Source organism: Neolamprologus brichardi, chromosome 1 (assembly GCF_056152115.1).
Source record: "Neolamprologus brichardi isolate AB-2024 chromosome 1, ASM5615211v1, whole genome shotgun sequence".
In the NCBI taxonomy this organism is placed as follows: domain Eukaryota; kingdom Metazoa; phylum Chordata; class Actinopteri; order Cichliformes; family Cichlidae; genus Neolamprologus; species Neolamprologus brichardi.
In genome coordinates, this window is record NC_142104.1 from 17581018 (window position 1) to 17603811 (window position 22794).

At 41.3% G+C, this 22794-nt stretch overlaps 2 protein-coding genes across 2 annotated transcripts; both read left to right on the plus strand.

The window, feature by feature from the left end:
- Positions 1-590: 590 nt before the first annotated feature.
- LOC102798466 (fibulin-7) lies at positions 591-6949 on the plus strand. The gene is made up of 8 exons (XM_006780030.3): positions 591-744; positions 2568-2727; positions 2809-2979; positions 3587-3712; positions 5452-5640; positions 5740-5877; positions 6145-6280; positions 6357-6949. The coding sequence occupies exons 1-8, from the start codon at positions 676-678 to the stop codon at positions 6718-6720; spliced, it is 1353 nt and encodes a 450-aa protein (XP_006780093.1). The 5' UTR covers positions 591-675; the 3' UTR covers positions 6721-6949.
- A 4003-nt stretch (positions 6950-10952) lies between these two features.
- On the plus strand, positions 10953-22594 carry kif7 (kinesin family member 7). Its single transcript, XM_006780031.3, has 20 exons — positions 10953-11040; positions 13434-13813; positions 14016-14213; positions 14328-14727; positions 14817-15164; positions 16155-16347; positions 16461-16625; positions 16811-16969; positions 17090-17229; positions 17363-17469; positions 18014-18154; positions 18240-18445; positions 18603-18800; positions 19445-19570; positions 19689-19865; positions 19945-20160; positions 20370-20576; positions 21266-21464; positions 21612-21773; positions 21965-22594. Exons 2-20 carry the CDS (start codon positions 13483-13485, stop codon positions 22351-22353), a joined length of 4062 nt encoding a protein of 1353 aa, XP_006780094.2. The 5' UTR covers positions 10953-11040; positions 13434-13482; the 3' UTR covers positions 22354-22594.
- The last annotated feature ends 200 nt before the right edge of the window (positions 22595-22794 follow it).

Consider the following 22794-nt stretch of genomic DNA (forward strand, 5'->3'; position numbering starts at 1 on the left):
TCTCTTACATCTCACGTATGATACTCTATCTTGCATTATATTCAGGTAATCAGTGTTATTAACACCAAGTCTGCAGTTGTAATATTCTGGCTGATAGGTGTACATGTAGTCTGCTTACTCTTGCTGCGTATAGCTCATTTAAGAAGAGCATCTGAGATTAAAGAGATGAATTTAGCAAAGTAAAAGTGAACTGGGGGCACTTTTTGATTTGGATCCAGATGTTATACAGCTGCCCACAATCCACTGCTACAATAATAGCCATGGCAGGTATGGACATTATGCTCGAAAGCTGAAACCAGTCTTTATCTCAATCTAATTAATCAGTCTAATTACAGAACAGGAAAGTAATTTAATTCCAGCAGAAGTTACAGCATCACTGTACCTTTTCTCCAAGACCAAGCTGCTTTAAACAGAGAGGAAGTGCACTCCAAATTAAGTAAAAAAGGATCATAATGTGGTCACATTTTTCTCCTTTGCTGATTGGCTACTGAAGAGTAAACAACATTCCACAACCTTTAGCTGCGGCAGCTTTCCCACTGCCAACTGTGGTCCTTCTCTCACCTGAAGTTCCTACACACTCTGGGAGCTGGCGGCACAAAGTTCACACTGCACGCAAGTTCTAACACATTTGAGAAGCGATTAGTGAGTGCACACTGGACTGGTTTTAGTGGAAACATGTTTGCGTCACCTGTGACTGCCATCACCTTACTGTGTTTCTGTTTGCTTCATCCTACTTTGGGGCAGGTAAGCAAGTATGTAACTAAAATTGTTAACTATTGACTGAATAAATTAGTCACAGCAGAGTACCTGAACTTATATCACGTCATTCCACTTAATGTTCTTATGTCAAAAGGAATTGGTTAAAATGTGCTTCATGAATTATGTATGGCTTAAAGAGAATTGCATGCATAACTTCTTCTGAAGTCCAGAGCAGATCTTAATGTGAATGTACTTCTTGGCATCACAAAAAATGTTTCACAGAGCAACCTTGAGTCACCCTTACTTTGCACGCAAGCCTCAAGAGCAACATCCCAGAGGCTCCGGTGGCTGAATTCACTCACTATATGCTGTGCTTCACTGCAAACCAGCGAAACATTTCCAAAACGCTGCATCTGGCTGTGAATGGCTCTCTTCAGCTTCTACCATGCATGTCTGTGTCTGTATGTGTTTGTTTGTTTGTTTTCTACTGAAAAATGGCCAGCCAATTATGTGTTTGTAGAAGTGCATAATAATGTGAGTGTGATGCTGTAGACTCTTGTATATGTGCGTGAGAGCATATTGTTATTTAGGCTCTAAATCTATTAAATAGAACTGTGCTGCAATTTTGTGCTTCAGCACCACATGCCTCCTACAGACTGTGGTAACATCACCCAGTTAACATGAACACCATGTGAAATATCTCCCAGCACAGGCAGAAAGAGGCCTTTGACAACTACCCGATAAACACCAGCCATCAGCCCCAAAAATGACTGAAGTCATTCCAAACCTCAGTTCAGTCTAAATAAGAAAAGCGTTTTCAACAAATATTGACTCTTCTTACATAACTGCTGCTGGATGAAAACACTAATTGGTTGTCTGAAAACATGTGAGAGAGCAGAGGTCTGGTGGGGCCTGATGCTGTTGAATCAACGAGAGTAATGAGGGAACGGTTATGGGTTGAAAATAGGTGTGTACAACTCACTTGAGCTCACACCCTGTTAAATGAAAGCAAGGCGCTGGACGGAGATGACTGGGTGAGTCAAAAATCAGCAAGTAATTACCCTCTAATGAAAGCTTTTACCTCCATTTCTATAATGACTCGTGTAGTTAAAACTTCGAACCTAAGCAGAACATCACACCTGGAACCACATAAGAAAGTGTTACACACAGAGCCTTTCTTGTCAGCATGACTGAGTTACAGTATGGAGCTAGCTGGGGGGGAGGTTCCTGCTGGCAAATATAGTGACAAAACATTCTCTGATCCCCACAAGATTTACTCCTTCATATGAGCACCTCAGCCTCTGCAGTGCACTGGGTAAAATAGTGCAGTAGGTAGAGCAGATTCATTTGTCTATTCATTTAGATAAAGAGATTTTTTTCCCTCATTGCGACAGCATTCACACAGAAATATGTGCCGGTGCAATTTATATGACTTAACATTACAGAAATGCACTAGAAGTTTGAATTTTTTTTTTTTTCATTTGACACAAAAAAGAAAAGCAAATCCTTTTTTGAAGACTTTTGAATGAATTCGTGTCCTTGAATGAACAGGAAGATAAATAAACTGCTAATAGAAACAGCATCACTGGCTTGTGGTGCTTTCATCTCTCAACAAATTTTACCTGTGCTGAGTCAAATAGATTGCTTTTCCATTTTCAGATATTTAGCAAGGATGGTGTTTTTTTGTTTTTTTTAATAAGAAACTGTCATTTTCAATTTAATATTATATAGCGTGCCTAACCTTCTCACATGTTTTTTTTTAGATGGTTGCAACAGTTTTTCTGATCCTCTTTGTGAATTAGAAGATCAGTATTGACTTAAAATATCCAACATTTATGAATTTATTCAGTAGCTCTGTATTATTCTAGGACTGTCCGAGCAGGCAAGAAATTCAAGGATCCTTGAAGCAGGTCCAGAAGCTTCTGTCAGCCCATGAAGCCTCCTACATGCAGAGTCTGCGCAACCTAAAGAAGAAAATAAATTTACTGCTGAGCAGTGCTGCAAGGCAGAACACAAAAGCCATCAACAGTAAGTAAATATCTTAGAAAGACTTTATTCAAATTCTTAGATATCAGAATATTTCTGCTGTTATGTTCTTATAATTTCTAGGTACCTGCCCCAAACTGGAGTCCCTCATTAATGGGAGGAAACTTGGCAAATCGCACAGCATTGGCCATGAGGTTCACTTCCTGTGTGACCCTGGTTATGAACTCGTGGGATCAGAGAGCAGGGTTTGTCAGGAAAGCCTGACCTGGAGCGGCCAGCAACCAACCTGCCGAGGTGAGAGAGGAGCCTTCTGCTGCCTGGCCTTGCTGTGATGGTCATTTTCTCCATTGCGTCCTCCTAATCCTCCTCCCACCAGTGTTTCTCCACTTCATTACTCTGACCATCACTCATCATGCTATCTAACCCACTGATCACTTTTACAATCTTGTCAACATCCTCTGTGTAACCTCTCTTCTCCTTGCCCCCTTTTATTTGCACCATTCTGCTTGCTGGGCATCAAACATGCCGACAACATTTTTCTATACGATGATACATTTCACATGTGACCCATGATCATATTTCTTTATGTACTTTGGTCATTGTCCAGAGAGCTTTTTGAATGCTGTGACATGCGATATTCCAGCCTCCTTGTCCTTTGACAGCTTGCTGACTTTGAGATAACAACTCAAAGGCTGTTTGATCAGGATGTGGCATCCCCTACACTTTGGCTGCCCCTCCTGTTAACTCATTTGCTCCCGTATTTTCTCATATGTCTCCACACACATGCATATGTCATTATGTAATGTTCCGTGATGTTCAAGCATCAAAGCTATTGAGTTGCATACAAATGTGTATCTCTGGACAGAGTTCAAACATAACCTTAATATCTTTTTCCCCTCAGACATCAATGAGTGTGCATCCTCCCCCTGTCTGAATGGTGGGACGTGTGTTGATGAGGTGAACCAGTTTTCCTGTGTCTGTGCCAAAGGCTGGGCTGGAGTTACCTGTCAAAGCCCTGTGCCAACATGTAAGTAAAATACATTGCATACTCAGACCACACACATGAATGAAATGTAGTGATACTTTACCATTTGAAAGAGACTGCATTGGGCATTTGCTTGTGTAGGCACTAAAATTCAGTAGACACCAACAGTTTTACTAAATTCATCTCCTTTTTCACACTATCTAAATATTTCTACAGTTAAAGATGGTTTGATAGTTTACTGAGAGATTTGAAAGTCTGGTAATGTTTTTGATAGTCATCCAATCGTTACATTAAAACATCCACCAACTTTACCCAAGAGAGTGGACAGATTTCCAGGGCTAAGAGAGAGCGAGAGACAGCTGTGAACATGCAGGTTCAATTTAGACGCTTACTTAAAACACATGTGTTTGGACTGTGGGATGAAGCACAGCGAGAACATGCAAACTCCACTCAGAAAAGTCTGGCTGACAAACAGGTTTAAAGCCAGAGCGTTTCTGCTGTGAGGCCACAGCACTAACCACTATACCATTTATACATCAAGGGATGGGGGTGAGGAGTTAGACTCCATCCCAGCTGTCACTGGGTGAGAGGCCATGTATGCCATCTAGACAGGTTGCCAGTCCATCACAGGGCCAACACACAGACACAGTCAACCACTAAGGCTTATATTCAGAATCACTAATAAACCAAACAACCATGTTGTTGGACATGTTTTTGAAGAAAGCCAGAGTATTGGGAAAGAACACAGGCACAGGGGGAACATGCGGACACCACACAGGAAGCCTAGATTTGAAGAGCAGATTTGAACCCAGCTAACCACTATACCTCCCACTATTTAAACATGTACAACATATTCCTCCCCACCCACAACCCCCATTTAACATAGTGTGGGTAACTGCAGTGTTTTTGTAAAAGACAAAACAAAACAAACTTTACAGTTAATAATAATAATCCATCCATCCACTTATCCGTTTCAGGGTCGCGCTGGAGCCTATCCCAGCTGTCATAGGGCGAGAGGCGGGGTACACCCTGGACAGGTCACCAATCTGTCGCAGGGCTAACACACAGAGACAGACAACCATTCGCACTCACATTCACACCTATGGGTAATTTGGATTAATCAGTTAACCTATCCCCACAAACTGCATGTTTTTGGACTGTGGGAGGAAGCCAGAGTACCCGGGGAGAACCCATGCAAACACAGGGAGAACATGCAAACTCCACACAGAAAGACCAGATGGTGGAATTGAACTCAGGACCTTCTTGCTGTGCAGCAACAGTGCTAACCACCGTGCTGCCCTAAAAATAATAATAATAATGATAATAATAATAATAATCTAAATTACATTTCACCAGAATTTCTACACAAACATTTTCTTCTTTTTATTCCTTATTGGCAAAATAAACAAATCCAAATATATTAAAACTCAGATATCTTCACTAAGCTCATGCTGCTGTCTTGTTCTTGTAGAAGAACAGAGCTTATTAAATATTACCTATCAAACTCGTATCTGTGAGGGCTTTATGTTGTTGCCACCGATACAACCCAGTGACTCTCCTCTTGGATTCCATTTGACACGGGCAGGCGTGACTGACACTGTCTCATATCACCATCGGCACACCAACATCAGTGTCTGACATATATTGTCAGCTGACTAAATAAATAACTTGTATCCCTGGGGCAGATACAAAGCTATTGCAAAGAAAATATGAAAACAGGTTATGAAAACTTTTTCTACAACACACCAGCATTGCTTACCTGTCTTCTCTTCCTTATTCAGTCTTTGTCACCATGACAAACACGTCTGCCGCCACCTCCCCATCCACAGCTGCTGCTGCATCCACTTTACCAGCTGCCACCACCGGGCCTCATGTTCGTCCATCACAGTGCACTATAGTGCAGGGGACCACCCACTGCACCTGTGAGCCAGGATACACCATCTCTGGCAGAGACAGCTACACCTGCACTGGTACACCTAACAGCTTTAGTATAACGCAGACTATACATTTTTCATATTATGATGTTTCCATACGGGTTGTTAGCCATGTCTGTGTGTTATGCATTTTAGATATTGATGAATGTGAGCTGTTTCATAACGGACAGGCTGGGAGGTTGTGTTTACACGCTTGTGTTAACACCCCTGGAGGCTATCGCTGTTCCTGTCCTGCAGGATACAACGTGACCCGTGACGGACGCAGTTGCAAAGGTGAGCAGTCCTTCTTCCTGCTTTATATTTTGCTATCACTTTTGTTTTGATTTTTTCTTTAGCTAAATTTGTACTCAAAGCATTGCTCCAAAAGGCAGATTCTGAACAATGTGGAATGTAACACAAAAATGTAGAGTCTACAAGTACACTTAATAAAATTTTATTCATTTTGACTCTTTTTCTTTTCAGTAATGGCAAATCAAAGAACTGCAGTCTAAATGATGTCCCAACTAAATGTGGGGATTTTGTGTTTCTCTTTTGTGGCAGATATTGATGAGTGTGCTACAAGGCAAAACAACTGCACGAAGGACCAGATATGCATTAATACATATGGTGGTTTCCAGTGTGCTCGTGTGGACTGCCCCAAAATTCCTAATGCTACATATGTCAAAACGTCACCTACGTGAGCATTATCTTTATTTTTGTGTGAGATGCATAGTAACAACTAATTCTTTAAAATCACTCTCATTATTTTCCAGGCGCTGTGAACGTAACCCCTGCCCTGTGGACAACAAGGCGTGCTCTCAGGCCCCAAACTCCTTCTCCTACCATTACTTGGCTGTTGTTTCCAACCTGTCAGCTCCCCGCGTCATGTTCAGAGTGTCAGCACTGCGCCCGATAGGTGACACCCTCCGTTTCTCCCTGCTAGGCGGAAGGCCAGTTCGCCGCCACTTCACAGTGCAGCGCTCAGACCGCGTCACGGGCGAGCTGATGCTGGTGAGCCCTGTGCAGGGCCCTGCCACTCTGGAGGCAGAGGTGGAGATGAGTGAGCTGGAGAGGCGAGTGCAGCTGGGGAAATACATCACCAAAGTCACTATGTTTGTTTCCCAGTATGAATTCTAAGAGAAATCTATTTATTGTGCAAAAAAAAAATAGAAATGCATGTAGAAAATTGGTACATGTAGCAAAGAGTAACAGCACTTGACTTGAGGATACTTGCAATAAGCTGGAAAGACTAAAGAATGACAGCCCGTCCTGAAATAAAGCATTATTTTTGTAATAGTGCCTTAAAATTTATATGCACGTAATCATTATGCCTACGGATGTTTTGGTTTATAATTATGTTTTATTGATTCTAGTTTTGGTACTCTTTCTGTGATAAAACTATAATACCTGTGTTGCCTCCAGTACACCCATTAAACATCATATAAAACATTAACAGTTCAGTCTTTTCCTTACTAATTCTTTAAGGCTTTTCTACACTCTATTCCTTCTGAAATGTGTTTTAAGAACTGCCCGATAGACTGTGAGTAGGGACATATGCGATCAGAGGTTGTTTAACACTTCAGTTCCTGCAGCACAGAGCAACGCTGTTCGCCTGACAGCCAAGGAAGGCTTGCTGAAAAGAGCCTCTGTGTTCCTACAGTGCACGAATAACTTTAACTTTTGCATTTGCAAAACAAGTACACACAGAAAAGAGCTGTGTCATGCGCCCTAAAAGTAAAGTCTGTGCAATCTTTTTCCTTTCATTTAGGGGGGGTTTATATCTGAGGAGTTTCCAAGGAGCGTGATGAAATGTGTCGCCACTGTGCTGCACCAGCCATCTATCTTCTCCTTGATGTTACACAGCTTTCTGAGAAATAAGGAATCACATAGTGGATAGTGTGCCAGGATGTAGTTACACTGGAGGGAAACAGGAAGTCTTTAGTTGCAGAGAGGGCTCCGTACTCTGGCTGAGACACAGCAATGGCTCCATGAGGGAGCAGAGATACTTTAGACACAGAATTCTAAAACAAGATTGAGTGTTGAGTGAAGAAAAAGATGCCCAGAGATAGAGAGGGAGGCAGACAGAGAATGACAGATGAATAGAGATGACTGAACAGAAGACAATTCACACCAGCCAGTCAGTCACTGACTTAGCTGCAGAGTGAATTAAAAACAGTAGTGTTTATTACCACCACAAAAAAGACCTCCCTCTGTTCTTCAGTTCTCCCCTCTACAGTCTTAATAAAAGACTGTAGGCTGGAGGGCGGCTTTTGTCTGTCCCCCAGGGATCCACAAGAGGTAATGATTCAGTAATAAAGCCCCCGATCCTCTGCATTTTACCTCTCCATTGTCTGTCTAGGTTGATACACAACAAAGTTGGTCTGTGAGAGCACCTGGCCTGAAATCTGATGTTTTGCCCATTCTCTTCACCTCACCGTCCTGTTTTCCGCCGCTCCTTAACCTTATCACATTACATCCACTTTCTTGTCATTCCATCCCTTTTCCTCTGGCTCCACTGCCCTTCTCTACAGCTTTTTCCAGTGTGGATGAGTCACACCTCTGTGCAGATAAAAAAAACAAAACAGTCCCCCTAATGAGTGCTTGCAAAGTGAGACTGCAGTGAGTATTCTGATCTCAGTCTGGTTGTTGGGGCATTATTATCAGAAACAAGCATCCTCACTTTGACAGCCACTTGGGTTTTCAGTGGTACTTACTTTTGACTGCGTGTATCTTGGTCTCATGTTGCTTTTAATGGAAAAAGGAGAGAGTGATGGTGTCTGCTGAATCTCCAGATTGTGCATGTGTAGTAGAGAACTCTTAGTGAAAAATGTTCCTCACCTGAGTAGTGTTTTTGAACCCTCACTCCTCTAATGCTTACATTGTCCTATGCACTCATTATTCAGCCTGTTCTTGCCTTTTTGGCCTTATTCCGGTTAAGGATGGTACCAGAATGAGCACATTAGTGACTTTCTTTATATCATTGTCTGATCCTGGTGTTTTTGGACCAAATTTTTATTTCCTGTGTTTGGCTTCCCAGTGCCTGGCAGCAGTGAGGATCACATCATTATTAGCATCTCTAGTCTATAGCAGTGTGGTCCTCAGTTACCAATCATTTTTCTCCATTTTTTTTAAAAATATGTTTCCCCTGCTCTTTCCTGTTTAGGCCTTTTTAAATAAATTTTAGCTTGTGTATTTTAATGTATTAGCCACACAAGTGTTTCATCTTTTAACTGAGTAGCCATGTCTTTCTTTAGAGTTAATTTGTTTTTGTTTAGTTTTTCCTTTCAGTAAGATGGAGAGCCATGTAATTGCGAGGCGTCTTTGGTGAGGTCCAAACGCTGATGCACGTGAGTGAAAGTGCTGAGATGGAGATGGGTAAAAGGGGAGAGTGATGTAAGAACATAAATATGAAGGATACTGTCTTACCAAAAATAATACAATGTTTGTTTAATATTTCCTGAGGTGCGCTGTTGGTCTTCATTCTTTCAATTTTTTGACACCCCATACAAAACACCTGCTTCCTACCTCACCCTTGCCACTGCACATACAAGTCCCATAACAGTGTTGTGGTCAGGAAGAAATGGTAACATCAATTACAAGTAGTAGGATTACTGTTAGGAATACTATTACTATTCTCTTTCAAAAAGCAAGTTTATTGTTAAACCTACACTGTGAGACTTTGCAAAGAAAATGTACCTTTTCAAAATATGATGCAACACTGCCCTCTGTTCACAAATTAGACATACTGCACCCTCAACTGTTTTTAAAAGTGGCCATAAACCATATCTGTTTAAACAGTTATTGGTTATCGGTTTGGAATTTACTAAGATTTATCAGATTGCAAGAGAGAGAGAGAGAAAGGCCAAACTTCATGTGCAATAGGATCCAGACACACATTTATTTATTTACTGTGCTTGTGGCTTTTCATCACCATTTGTAATCATGGCTATTATAGCTATGATTATTAGCATCACTATTGTTTTTAGATACATCATTTAACCAACTAGCCTCTTTGAGATTTGGAGCTCTTTTTAAAGAAGGGCCTGTATAGAGAGAATACAAACATAATAGCAAATAAAACATTAGGAAAATTATAATGCACAATGTTTCAACAAAATCAGAGAATAGTAATAGTTTTGTAGCACATTTTCTTGTGGGCATTTAAACCCAGTTTTTCAGTGAGAGTAAGAGCTATAGCTACCATTAGACTGTCTTGCGAAAGGGCATTGTAAATAAGCCTGTTATATTTAAATATAATATGGGAGCCGTGGAAAGTAGGGAATTTTTGAAGAACTTTAAATATAGCCCAACATTTCATTCAACATCATATCATGTATAGCCTACATTTCAAGTCTTGTTACATCTGAACTGACCTGCTCAAATAATGTGATTGGTGGATGATCGCCAGCACACATCAGCAGTTGAGTTTGATCTTTTGTTTTTTTGTTTGTTGTTTGGGAATTTATAGTTTTCAGTGTCCATTCATTCATTTTATTATAGCCCATAAGCTGTTTACTTTAGTTTTCTTCCACTAAACAGTTCTCTGGCCTCAATCTTTAATTTTCTCAAACATAATGTAAGTTATATTTACTGAAGACACAACCTAAGATTATCCTTTCAGCAAAAATGAGACAGGGGAAAACAGAAAAGTACAGCTTTAATGTCAGTTATGGTCCAAACAAGGCTTCTCATGTGGTGAGAATGAACCATGGAATAAATATCACTGTAAAACTTTCATTTTTGATAAAGCATAGTTAGGGCTGCACCAGGTGACCCTGAGTCCGCCCTTAGCTACACTAGGTCTAGGCTGTTGGGCGCTTTCCACTGAGTGCTTCTCATTTACTCACTATGTGATTATTACACATCACTCTGCTTTCAATCCCTAGTTATTATTAATCTCAAGCTCTCTTCTATAGTATGTTTTGCCCTGTCTTTCTCTCTTACCTGAGCCTGCACAAAGATTTTTCCTGTCAAAGGTGAGTCCTACCATCGCCAAGTACTTGCTCAGAGGGTTCAATGTGATTGTTGGGGGCTCTCTCTGTATTACTGTAGGGTCTTCACTTTGCAATATAAAGCGCCTGCTGTTTTGATTTGGCTCTATAAAGTGAATTTAAAAAATAGCTTTCATGATTTGACTAGTTGCATTTACACATGTGGTTTTCGTGCAGATAACAGAAATTTCTCTCAGCTCCCATAAATTATTTTACAATCCAGGATCCAAAACAAAACAAAACCGTAATGATTAAAGTGCCTTTTGTGCTAAATCACGTGTGCTGTGACCTGCTGAGATGTTGTCGCCTCTCAGCCAAGATGCTTTGCTGCTGCAGATCAAACCCAGGCCACTGTTTCGTGCTCCTCCCCTGGGCTGCCCGTGGACTGCCCCTCAGCTTCCATTCTTCCCCCAAAAAGGTCTCCAGAGTTACTCTGAATCCGTGGTACAACTCCTGCTGCATTAAAGTAAGTCGTAAAAAAATGTTTAGTGCTTACGAAAACTGTCGATGTGCGCCATTTAACGTTACGCATTTCTAACGGGCCGAGTTGGTTCGCGCGTTATCAGCTTTTATTCACCCTCATCCTCAAGTTTTTGATGTTGTTGTTTAGACTGTCAGCTAACTTTAGCTTAGCTGAAGTGAATCTGGACAACAAGCAGCCTCACGAACTTCTGAACTTCAGGAAGCAGTGTGAAAATGAAACAGTCCTAAGATAAAGCCGACATTTATTCTCATTAATAGAGGTAGTACATTTTTTGTGTTTTCTTCTTCTTTTGTTTTTTGTAACCCTGTACAACAGCGAGCTAGCGTTACCCTGCTAACTTGGGAAACACAAGTTAGCAGCGCTGTGATTACTTCTGGATGTGAACTATAACTTTTTTTCCTTTACTCGATACAAAGCTGGTTTGTCTGCGTGAAAAAGCGATAAATGAACTAATGAAGTCGCTGATGAAACGCTACCATTGGGTTAAAACGCAGTAACGTAACAGTACTTAACCAAAAAAATAAGAAAAGATGATTCACAACGCGACACCCGCTATTTTAAACTGTTGAAGACTTTAACTGTGTCATATAACTACTGTGTCGTTAGTGCAGAGCTGTGATTAACCAGTAAATAGGGGAAGTAAATAGGCTCAGACTAATCCAAGTAATAATAAAGCATCCTTGAAGGGGTTTAATGTGAAATTGTAAACGTGTATTTTGAATAAGATCTTGGTACAGGTATATATTTTTAGTAACACTATAACTTTGGGAGCGATATGCTGTGTTAAAAAGCCTCGAAATCAAAGCTTATTTTATACTGCATGCATCTAAAAAAGATTGTGAGTTATTTCATCTGAAATGTTGTTGTTTGTTTCCTTACTGTAGTTTCAGGGAGTGTACATTTACATGAATAGAATATGAATGATAATCATAAACATTCACACAGCAGCTTTTCCTGCAGATGTTTGTTTTTGTTTATTTCATGTTTGCACCCAGGTCAGCATTTCTTAATGATCAACTCAGAAGCTGTATGCCTTTGTCTAAAATGGTAAATTCTGTGATACTTATATAGTCCCACTTCTACTCAGTTTTGAGAACTCAGAGTACTTGCTGTTACAAGTATCAAACTATAACACACATTAACACACATTCATACAGTGCTTTTATCTAATTTCACCCATACACACAGACTCACATTCCAGTTGATGCATCAGGGGCAACCCGGGGTTCAGTATCTTGCACAGTGTTATTTGACACATAGCCAAGAAGAGGCAGGGTTGACCAAAAGACCTTTGACTGAAGGGTAACGTTGGCTAAACTGAAAGAGAAGTGGGTTTGCAGTTATATATTCTAGCTCTAGGTGAGTCGACATTACCACATACAGTACAGTGGTGTTGTCACTTTTTATAGAGTTTACCTTATAAGAACTTTGTTGTGCATGGATCTCCTTTCATTTTTGTTTTGTTTTTTAAATAACTGTAATAACATTATTTTATTTGATCTTTTTATAGAACAAATATCTTTTCAATGTTCTTCAGCAGTAAGTACAGTATTGTGAAAAACCTTTTACAGGACTACATCTGGGATAGGTGTTGTGTAGTAGATGGTTAGTAGCAGCCAGGTACTGCTAATCAGGTGACTTTGATTAATTGGGCATCAGCATGTGCCTTTATCCTGGTGTTTGTGCAGAAGTTTTGGTAGTTTGCTGGTCTGGACCATTCAAGTGTGTCTTAACAAAAGGCCTTAATCTTTCCAGAAGTGGACATCGCAGCAAATGCACACCAAGGTCAGATCATGCAATGCTCAGAGAAAATGCAAAAAAACTAAGAAAACAAAACAAGAACTACAGCACATGGCAACACCGCGTAGGTTTGCAAAGTTGTATCTTATTCTTGATTCACATGTGAGATTATCTGTCTGACAGATCAAACTTGGCCCAAACTCATTCATGCAACAGGACAGTGATCCCAAGCACAGCAGCAAATCTACAACAGAAAATAAAAGAATCAAGGTGCTGCAGTGGCCCAGTTAAAGTCCAGACATTAAACAGATTAAATGCTGTGGACAACTTTAAGAGCTGTGCATGAATGAAAGCTGGCAAACCTCAGCAAACTGTAGCAATGTTGTGAGGAAAAGTGGGCCACAATTCCTTCACAATAAGGTTAGAGACTGATAAAGTCATACAGAAAACGATTACGTTAAGTTATTGCTGCTAAAAGTGGTTCTACAAGCTACTCAGCCATGGGTGCACTTATTTTTTCCCATCTTATCATGCCATCAATCGCATCCTCATTTATTACCTTGTACCATATTCATAAATGTGACATGAGATGTTCATCAAATATTTGTCAATAAATGATTTTTGTTTTCTTTAAGCGTCCAAAGATGATCAATACATAACAGCGGAACAGAGAGGAGAGAAGAAATGTCTCCCAAACTGCCTGCTGGCCAGGGCAGAGGGGAGTATTCTGCAGTGCAGGTGGCTGTCCGAGTACGTCCCCTGCTGCCTAAAGAGCTTCTGCACTGCCATGAGAGCTGTATCACTGTGGATCCTGAGCTGTGTAGGGTTACTCTGGGTCATGACCGACACTTTCTTTGCGACTTCGTATTTGAGGAAACTTGCAGTCAGGAGGAGATTTATTCTGCGTCTGTTCAGCCGCTCATAGATGCCTTCTTTCAAGGTTTCAATGCTACAGTGTTTGCCTATGGACAGACAGGATCAGGCAAGACTTACACCATTGGGGAAGCTAATATTTGTAAGTTTTTCTTTTTTGTCTTTTAGATTTTTTTTTTACTTCAAAATATTAGTAAAATGTTTGGTTTCAACAAAGCATGCATGGCACACACTTTAAAAATACAAGCTATGCTTTTTGTTTGCAATTTTTTTTTTATTGGATTGAAAAAATTAGCTGAACAGAATCAGATCTTCCATTTTTTAAAAATTAACTGTAATTTTAGGTTCCTTTAGTGATGAGGAGCAGGGCATCATCCCCAGGGCCGTTGCAGATATCTTCAAGCTGCTCGATGAAAATGACCTCACAGACTTCTCTGTTCGAGTCTCCTATCTGGAGATCTACAAAGAGGATTTTAAGGACTTGCTGGAAGTTGAGACTGCCAGCAAGGACATCCACATCCGGGAGGATAAGGGCAATATTGGTGAGGAATAAAGAGTCTTAAATGTTTCTAAGCATGTTTTTGAGTAGTCAATGCAGAAATGTCTTCATTTAAAAAGTATTTGTTGATGTATTTAATTGCATTTTGACTTTGTAGTTTTGTGCGGCGTAAAGGAGTGTGAAGTGGAGGGTCTTGATGAAGTGCTAAGTTTACTGGAGTCTGGAAACACAGCCAGGCACACTGGTGCAACCCAAATGAATCCTAACTCCAGCAGGTCTCACACCATTTTTACTGTGTACATGGACCAACGACGAGGAAGCTCTCGCCTTTATGGGACTGCTGGAAGTTCTGGACCACAAATGTTGTCTTCCAAGTTTCACTTTGTTGACCTGGCAGGATCAGAGCGCATTTTAAGGACAGGAAACACTGGAGAGAGACTAAAGGAGAGTATCCAGATTAACAGCGGTCTTTTAGCTCTGGGAAATGTTATCGGGGCACTGGGGGACCCCAAGAGGAAAGGCTCTCACATACCATACAGAGATTCTAAAATTACAAGGTAAGTTATAATAAGTTGATCTGGATTTAAGCATATCAATTTGACTAAACATTAATACCTGATCATTTTATTTCCCTTCTTTCAACTAGGATACTAAAAGATTCTTTAGGGGGAAATTCAAAAACGCTGATGATTGCTTGCATCAGTCCATCTTCTTCTGATTTTGATGAGAGTCTGAACACACTAAACTATGCCACAAGGGCAAGGAACATTCAGAACCGTGCTACAGTCAACTGCAAGCGTGAGCCAGATCGCGTGGAAGGGCTCGAGCAGCAAATCAAGGCGCTTCGCAGAGCCCTCGAAAACCGCCAGCGTTCAGAGACCCGCATAATCTCTCACGCCGAACCCAATAGGAGACCTCGACTTGGAGAGGGAGAAATAAGCAGACTGCAAGTCCAGAGCGCTCACTATAGGACCTGCACAGACACTGCTTACAGGTTAAAGAGCATTTATCGATGGGTTTGATTTAGTCTGCATTATTTAACCTGTGCTGTAAGATTTGGACACTCAGTTTAACCTACCAGAAAAACGTACACATTGGTTGACAGCTGTTTGTGAATTAATCCTCATCTACATCTTTAGAGAGAGAAAAGTTTGATATATGTATATATCATACAATTTAAAAAGCCAGTGCAAACAGAACACTGTTTGGTTTATTTTATAATTACATAATTTATTTATTTTTTTTAAATATTGGAAGACAGTGAAAGTGTCCAGTTAGCCAAAGTCTTAATATGTGACGCTGGATGGGAATAGCCAGCCAAAGATGCAGACTGAGAATCTCAGCTACCAACAAAAAAAAAAACAAGCAAAGCAGAATCAGGAACAACTGAACTTTTTAGTATTTCCAGTGTTTGTCTTACATTCACTTTCTGCAGGTATTTCTCAAAACTGTGTCAGAAAATGCATGTTTGAACAGTTTCTGAGGCGTAAACAGTATCTTATGCACTATTTTGCCCGTATTGTCATCTAGCAAAACTCAACCATGATAAGAAAAAACGGTCTCACACTCCTAGGTACTGCAACCTAGTGCTGGCGACTGTTGTCTTTAGCCTGTGGTGATAATGCTGTATGGATTTTGATGGTTAAAACCGTTTTTTGTTATTTATAAATGTGTTGAAAATAAGCATTTTTCCATTTGCGTTTTAACTAAACAATAATAATTCTGAGAATGGAAGTAAAATTTGTAGAAATTTGTCATGCAAACTGTTTTTTGCATGACAGAATAAATTAAAAGTTAAAATTTGGGACTTTAGTGTGGTTTTCACATAAGGTAACTTGGTTAAAACTATTTAAAACCCAGTCATCAGCGTATTTTATTCTAAATCATAATTTTTGATGTTTCTCTGATACAAAAATGTAGAAGAGATAAGTGAAATCAATGGCTATACAAACATTTGAATGTCTGTGCTGCTGGTGGATCACAGGTTGCTGCGGGAGCTGCAGAGTGAAGGGGCTCTGACTGCTGAACAAAGTCCGAGAGTGAAGGAGTGGCTTTGTTCTGTGGAGGAAGAGAGAAGTGGGCTGACCACGGCTTCCGGTCCAGACAGCGGTATTGAGAACAGCTCCACTGAGGACAGTGCTGGCCTGAGGAGGGGCAGGCCTTCTGTAAGAAACCAGGTCTGTCCCTTTCACTCTAAAATAATTACTAAATCACTAGTAATTATTTTTAAAGAGTAACGTTTTGAACAAAAACATAGGACACATATTACTAACTATGAATTACTCCCTAGGACACCGCTGTGGAGGAGAGGTGGAGCCATGACCATGACAGTGATAAAGATGGAGAGAAAGAAGATACTATTGCACACCTTCAGTCACAGATCCAGCGGTTAGAGAGGGAGAACACAGACTTTCTAGCAGCTCTGGAAGATGCTATGGAGCAGTACAAGCAGCAGGTTAGACAAAGTTTATCTCCTATATTGTTTTTCTGTTGGAGCAGTGACTCACACTTTTGATTTTTTTAATTGTCATCACAAAGTTAATCCTACTGACCCGCACCCGAGCAGTGTTAACACTTAATACACTGATGTTTCAGATCATATCTGATCTTAGTGATGTGATACTGATTTTATTGTCTCAGAGTGATAAGCTGCAGGAGCAGCAGGACCTGATAGCAGATCTACAGTGTCAGCTCTCTACTGCAGGACTGATGGGCCTGGGTCTTAACATGAGGCTGCGGCCGCACACTGCCCCCATGGGCTCCATGCAGCACAGCCAGAATGGAGGCACCCACAGACAGGTAACCAGCCATTAAAAAAAAGAAGTAGAAAATCCATATTAAAATGCAATAAGAGTACAATTTATTCTTTTGTTTTATAGTTTTCATACCTCTACATCTGTGTGTTTTGTGTGATTGCAGGTCAGTCCAGTGGGATACATTGGTAATGGGCCTTGCACTGATCAGGATGGGAAACTGTATGAGGAGCAGGAGATCCCAGGTGGAGCGGAAACGCATTACAGGGAAAAAGAGGGCAGTCATTCTGGACAAGAGAGGTCAAGGTATGTTGTTTCTTCTGAATCTAAATTGAGTTTCAATTTTTTTTGCTGGGCAATCATGTCAATCAACCATTCAAAGTGTCATTGCATTACGCCTGTGCTCATGGTATTTGTGACTTGTGCGTTATTCTGTCAGGCAGGTGAATCTGACCTGGACCAAGTGGGACATGCAGTCAGGGGGATTACCAGCTGCTGGCAAAGGGCTGGAGCCAGACCAGCACCCCTGTTTAGCCAGAAAAGCATGTAAGTCTAACAACTTGCTCACTACCAAGATTACCAGATGCTCAGAAATAATTTAATGGAGCATTGAGTGGGATGTTGAAAGTATTGTCAGGATTTCTTTTTTGTACTATATTTGCCTTCACTAGTGGAACATTTATTCTCAAATCAGAAATCAAGTTTAAGTCATGCAGTGTCATACAGTCAGAAACTCTCTGTTACAAACACGATCAGTTATGATCCAGTTTTAAGTCCTTTTGCTTATTCTTCTGTGTTTTTTGCAGACTGCGTATCCATTTCTCTGTGCGGCATGCACAGAGAAATGAATTAAGTAAATTGCAGGGACACTAACATCACGTGGAAAGATTAATTCTGTACTTTATTGTGGTTACATGTTCAACCAGTGGTTACCGCAGACTTCTAAAACTGATTGTTATGCTTCTGTTGCCTCTTTTCTGTTTCTATATTACACTCCACTCGTGCTTGAGTTGAGTCAAAGCTGTGTCCCCTTCCTAATTGTACCACCACCCTATCAACCTTGTGCGTTCACTTTCAAATTTCTCTGTAGCCAACTCCAGCAGTGGGGAAAGTCTAAAAAGCTTTGAAGGTGTTTCAGAGTGGGGACTTCTTCAGGCACAGCAGAAGATCAGGGAGTTCTCTGTCACCATTCGCATGAAAGAAGAACTCATTAAGGAACTTGTCAAAACAGGTAGCAATTAAAATTTTGGCTTTATCCTTTTCATAAAAAATATTCTCTTGTGTGTTTTTTCTGAATCAGTTGTTTGCCTTTTAAGGTAAGGATGCTCAGGCTCTGAACAAGCAGTACAGCCATAAGATCACAGCTCTGGAGGGGGAAGCTGTGCAGGCTCGGCAGGAGCTGCAGGAGGCCCAGCGGCAGCTGCAGGACCTAGAGAGGCAAGAGAGAGAGATCAGCATCACAGACAAGACCAGAGCACAGGAATGTCGCAGGAAGATAGCTGCTGCTCAGAGCAAAGTTCAGGTTTGTGTTCATGTGACGCCAAGTTCAGAGTGATGTTGTTGTTTTGTGTCAGTGAGATGCTGCTTTTTAAAACTGTGTTCTTAATGATTTCATTTCCTGATTTTTAAACATGACCTGTAAACTTTGAAAAGTGAAAATATTTCTGGTTAAACATTAGGTACTAAGTCAGCGTCAGAGGGATACTGCCCGTCTCGCCAACCTTCCTGCCCAGAGTGAGCGCCGTGTGTTAGAGCTGGAGAGAAGCGTCCAGTCTATGAGACAGCAGCAGGAGCAGCTGCAAAAGCGGCTGCGTCAGGAAAGTCAGCAGAAGCGTCGTCTGGAGAACGAAATGCAGCAGAGAACTCACAGAGTCAAGGTACCACTTAGTGGCTTTGTTTGTTTGTAACTAAGCAAAGTTTAATTGAAAAATATTCGTCTGTGCGACAGATGGCACTGTAGTTTCAGTTAAGGCTGGGTAATTAATCCAATTTTATGTCAGTTATGATTTTTTTTTTCCAACAAACACGAAACAAAAAAAAAAATCTAGATTAAACGGCTCTTGAATTCATTTTCACTAAAAAGCTCTCGTTTGTTTCTTGAGTTATAAATCAAGCACCTCTTTCCTTTGCAGCTTAAACTCACTCAGTGTTTAGTGCAGCTCGAGCCAAGAGAGAGCAAATGGGGCTCACTTTACCCCCAGGCTACACTCGCAGACATCCCACAGTGGTGGTAGGGTGGCGTGGACTGGTGGTTGCCCTTGCGAGAAAGGCTTTAGAGTCTAAAACGTCTCATCTTAGGGTCTAACTCTCCTACAGGACAAATGCCTGTCCTCTGTCACCTCCATTTAAATACTTTTTACTCATCAGCCTTAGAATGAGTATAGAATCTGTCTTTTGGGGGTCAATGATGAGCAAATTAGCATAACTGGAAATTGGAGCCAAATGCAGTTCTTGCAGTTCTTCCTGTTCTTGCAGTGCGATGTGTGAAAATGTGACTTTCATGTTATTTACACCATACCAGGAACTTGAAATAAAGAATGAGCAGCAGCAGAAGATCCTGAAGATAAAGACCGAAGCGATTGCAGCTTTCCAGAGGCAGAGACGCAGTGGCAGCAACGGCTCTGTCATCTCATTAGAAGAGCAACAGGTGCAGCAAGAGCTGAGATGCAGTAGTAGTGTATACACGTAAAGCACCTAGAAATACTACTACTGTCTGTTATTGTGCTTTTATGTGTCCTTTTGTGTCTCAACTCGCCTGTGAGCAGAAAATTGAGGATCAAAAGCGCTGGCTGGATGAGGAGATGGAACGGATACTAGAACAGAGGAGAGGATTGGAAGATCTGGAGGGAGAGCTGACGAAAAGAGAGGAAATCCTGGCCAAGAAAGAAGCATTGCTACAGGAACGCAGCGGATTGGAAACCAAGAGGCTCCGTTCCAGTCAGGTATTAACACAAACAATTCAGCTTATTAGCACAGAGGACTTGCAGATGCTGAGTCCTGTTTTATTCATCTTACCTCCAGGCCCTAAGTAAAGATCTAATGACACTCACCGGGCGCATTGAATTACTCGAGGAAGAGTTGAGTGAGAGGAATGGTCTCCTTCGCAGTAGTAGTGCTCAAGACTCCCAACAGATCCGGCAAGAGATCTCCAACCTACGTCAAGAAAAAGATTCACTGCTTAAACAGCGAGTTGAGCTGGACGATAAACTGCGGCAGGGTAGCCTGCTCTCACCAGAGGTCAGATATTACTCTGAGGTTCAAGCTCTTTTATCTGATTTTAATTATCAGCACTCTTTAGATTAATATTTTGCTGTACAGAATACATGTACTGAATACAGTCACAATAACAGCCTAATTATCAAGAATCTGGAAAGCACTAGTTTCAAACTGAAAATGAATTAATTCAAATCTTCATTAAGGACATCTGTTCACTCTGATGTTACCAGGAGGAGCGAACGCTTTTCCAGCTGGACGAGGCAATTGAGGCTCTGGATGCAGCGATTGAGTATAAGAATGAAGCCATCACTCAAAGACAGAGACAGCTTCGGGCTTCTGCCAGTATGCTCTCCCAGTGGGAGATGAATCTCATGGCCAAGCTTAGTTACCTGTCTGCCTCTGAGACCAGAGCTCTGCTGTGCAAGTACTTCGACAAGGTATGTGAAACAGAATAAAAAATGTTCTGAATAAACAGACCCTCACAAATTTTATTCATTTTTAGGGGGTAGAATAAACCTTAAGATGATAAAAAGAGAGAGAACTGTGCCCATGTAAGCACCTCAGTCTGATTAGTTTGTGGCTCTTCCTTAGTATGCCCTCTCCTTCACATTTAATGTGCCCATACCTGCCTTGACAGAAACGCCCAGTGATGCATTCTACTTCCCTTTCAACAAAACAGCAGTTACAAAGCTGAAATGTGTCTTTGTGTTGAGTTTTTTAAGAGAAACTCTGGTCATTTACCAACATCCACAAGGTGTTTTCATCCAGAGAACTGTCGCTCCCTGGATATATTCTTTTTCTGACCATTTTCTGTAAACTCTAAAATTGGTTGTGTAGATCAGCAGCAACATTCAGTCCAGCTCAGCTGCCACCAACAGCCATGCCATATTCAAGGTCACTTAAATCACCATTTTTTTTCCCCCCACCTTTTTTCTGATGCTCAGTTTGAACTTCTGCAAGTTGTCTTGGCCATGTCTACATGCACAATGCTTGGAGTTGCTGCCATGTTTAGATATATTTATGTTAACAACCATTTGAGCAGGTGCACCTTGCACATGTGACTCTGGACTGCGTCTGGACTCACCAGTTGTAGGCTTATGAGTGTTTGTGTGCACATTTCCTGCAGGTGGTATCTCTGCGTGAAGAAGAGCGTAAGCTGCAACTTGCCCTAGCTGAGCTGGAAATGCAACTAGATGAGCAGCAGAGGCTGGTGCAGTGGCTGGAAAATGCTCTCGATCGCACACAACTCGACACAGATCGCCGGCTTACACAGCAGCAGAAGGAACATGAGAGGAGTGTGCAGCTCTTACTGCAGCAGTGTCGAGGTGAGACTAACATAAACCAGTCACGCTATACTACAGACTAAGTAGTCTCACACACTGAACATATTTAAGGCTCAAAGGTAGAGTATACGTTAAAGTGGCAGATGGTGTTTCCGTTAATATACTGTGTACGTTTTATAATCCCAACAGAACAAATGGACGAGGGTCTGTTAGGGCGGCAGCGGCAGTATGAGGGATGGATCCTCAACCTCAGCAGGGAACTGAACCATTACAAAGCGGCTAATCTGGAACTAAACAGCAAACTGAGGGAACTCTGTGGGTCATCCACGCAGCCGAAAGAGCATCCTAAAGGTACAAAAGTGTTTATTTTTAGTGTGTGATTGCGATGTCATTCTGCAGGACTAGGAACAAGATGCCTTCAGTTCAAATTTTCCTTCTGCTTTGTAACTTTTGGAGTTTTCCCATCAAATTTAGTGATTTTTACCGTTAAAAATAATGTATTCCTGCATTAGTAAATATCCTTATAACATACTGTCTTTCAGTCGTGCCATCTGATGGTAAACCTGCGAACGCTGGCAGCATGGAAAAGCTTCCCCGTTGCCCCGAAGACAGCTCAGGAGGCAGTGGGGCAGGGCAGCTGGACAGACCTTCCAAGTCTAGGGAGGAAATGCGGGAGCTGGTGAACACCCCTCTCCCGTCCACGTGGAGGCGCTCTTCTCTCCCAACGGAGGAACCTGCCATCATGGAGGAGCTGTGGCTTCAGGTGGCTAGTGACGGCCCTGTTAAACGTGTAGGTCAAACTGCTGTGGGGTCTTGGCCAACATCCCTGCCTGTGGTTAAATCTCGCCGAGAGTCCCGTCGCTCCAGCCTCAACATTGGACCACTGACCTCAAACAATGCATTAATAGATGTGCGAAAGAATCCTGTCTGAAAGTAAATGTAACATGTAATTCGCATGTATTTTTGCTCTGTGGTCGCTGAAAGATTTTGTTGCTTTGTCAGTCTTTTAGCTTTTTTATGTGAATTTTGTACTTTAAATAATGAACACCCACTGATTTTGATACAAAGCACTTTCCACTAAGTTTTTCATGTCATACAGATGGTAGGTATGTGGTCTAACAATATGGCTCATTTCATCCCTACAAAACGAGATTCTGTCTTTCTCTGATGATGTAGTCTTTTGACTTTCTTGAATATTTTATATTAAAAGGTTTTTGCCTTCTATCCTCATGTTTCTTATTTTCTTTTGTACTGAATTCAAGTCTTGGTGCATTTTAAGTTTCAGTCAGGATTTAGAGTCCATCACAACACAGAAACAGCACTACTGAAGGTTATTACTGATCCTCCTATAGCCTCTGACAGGTGAAATATT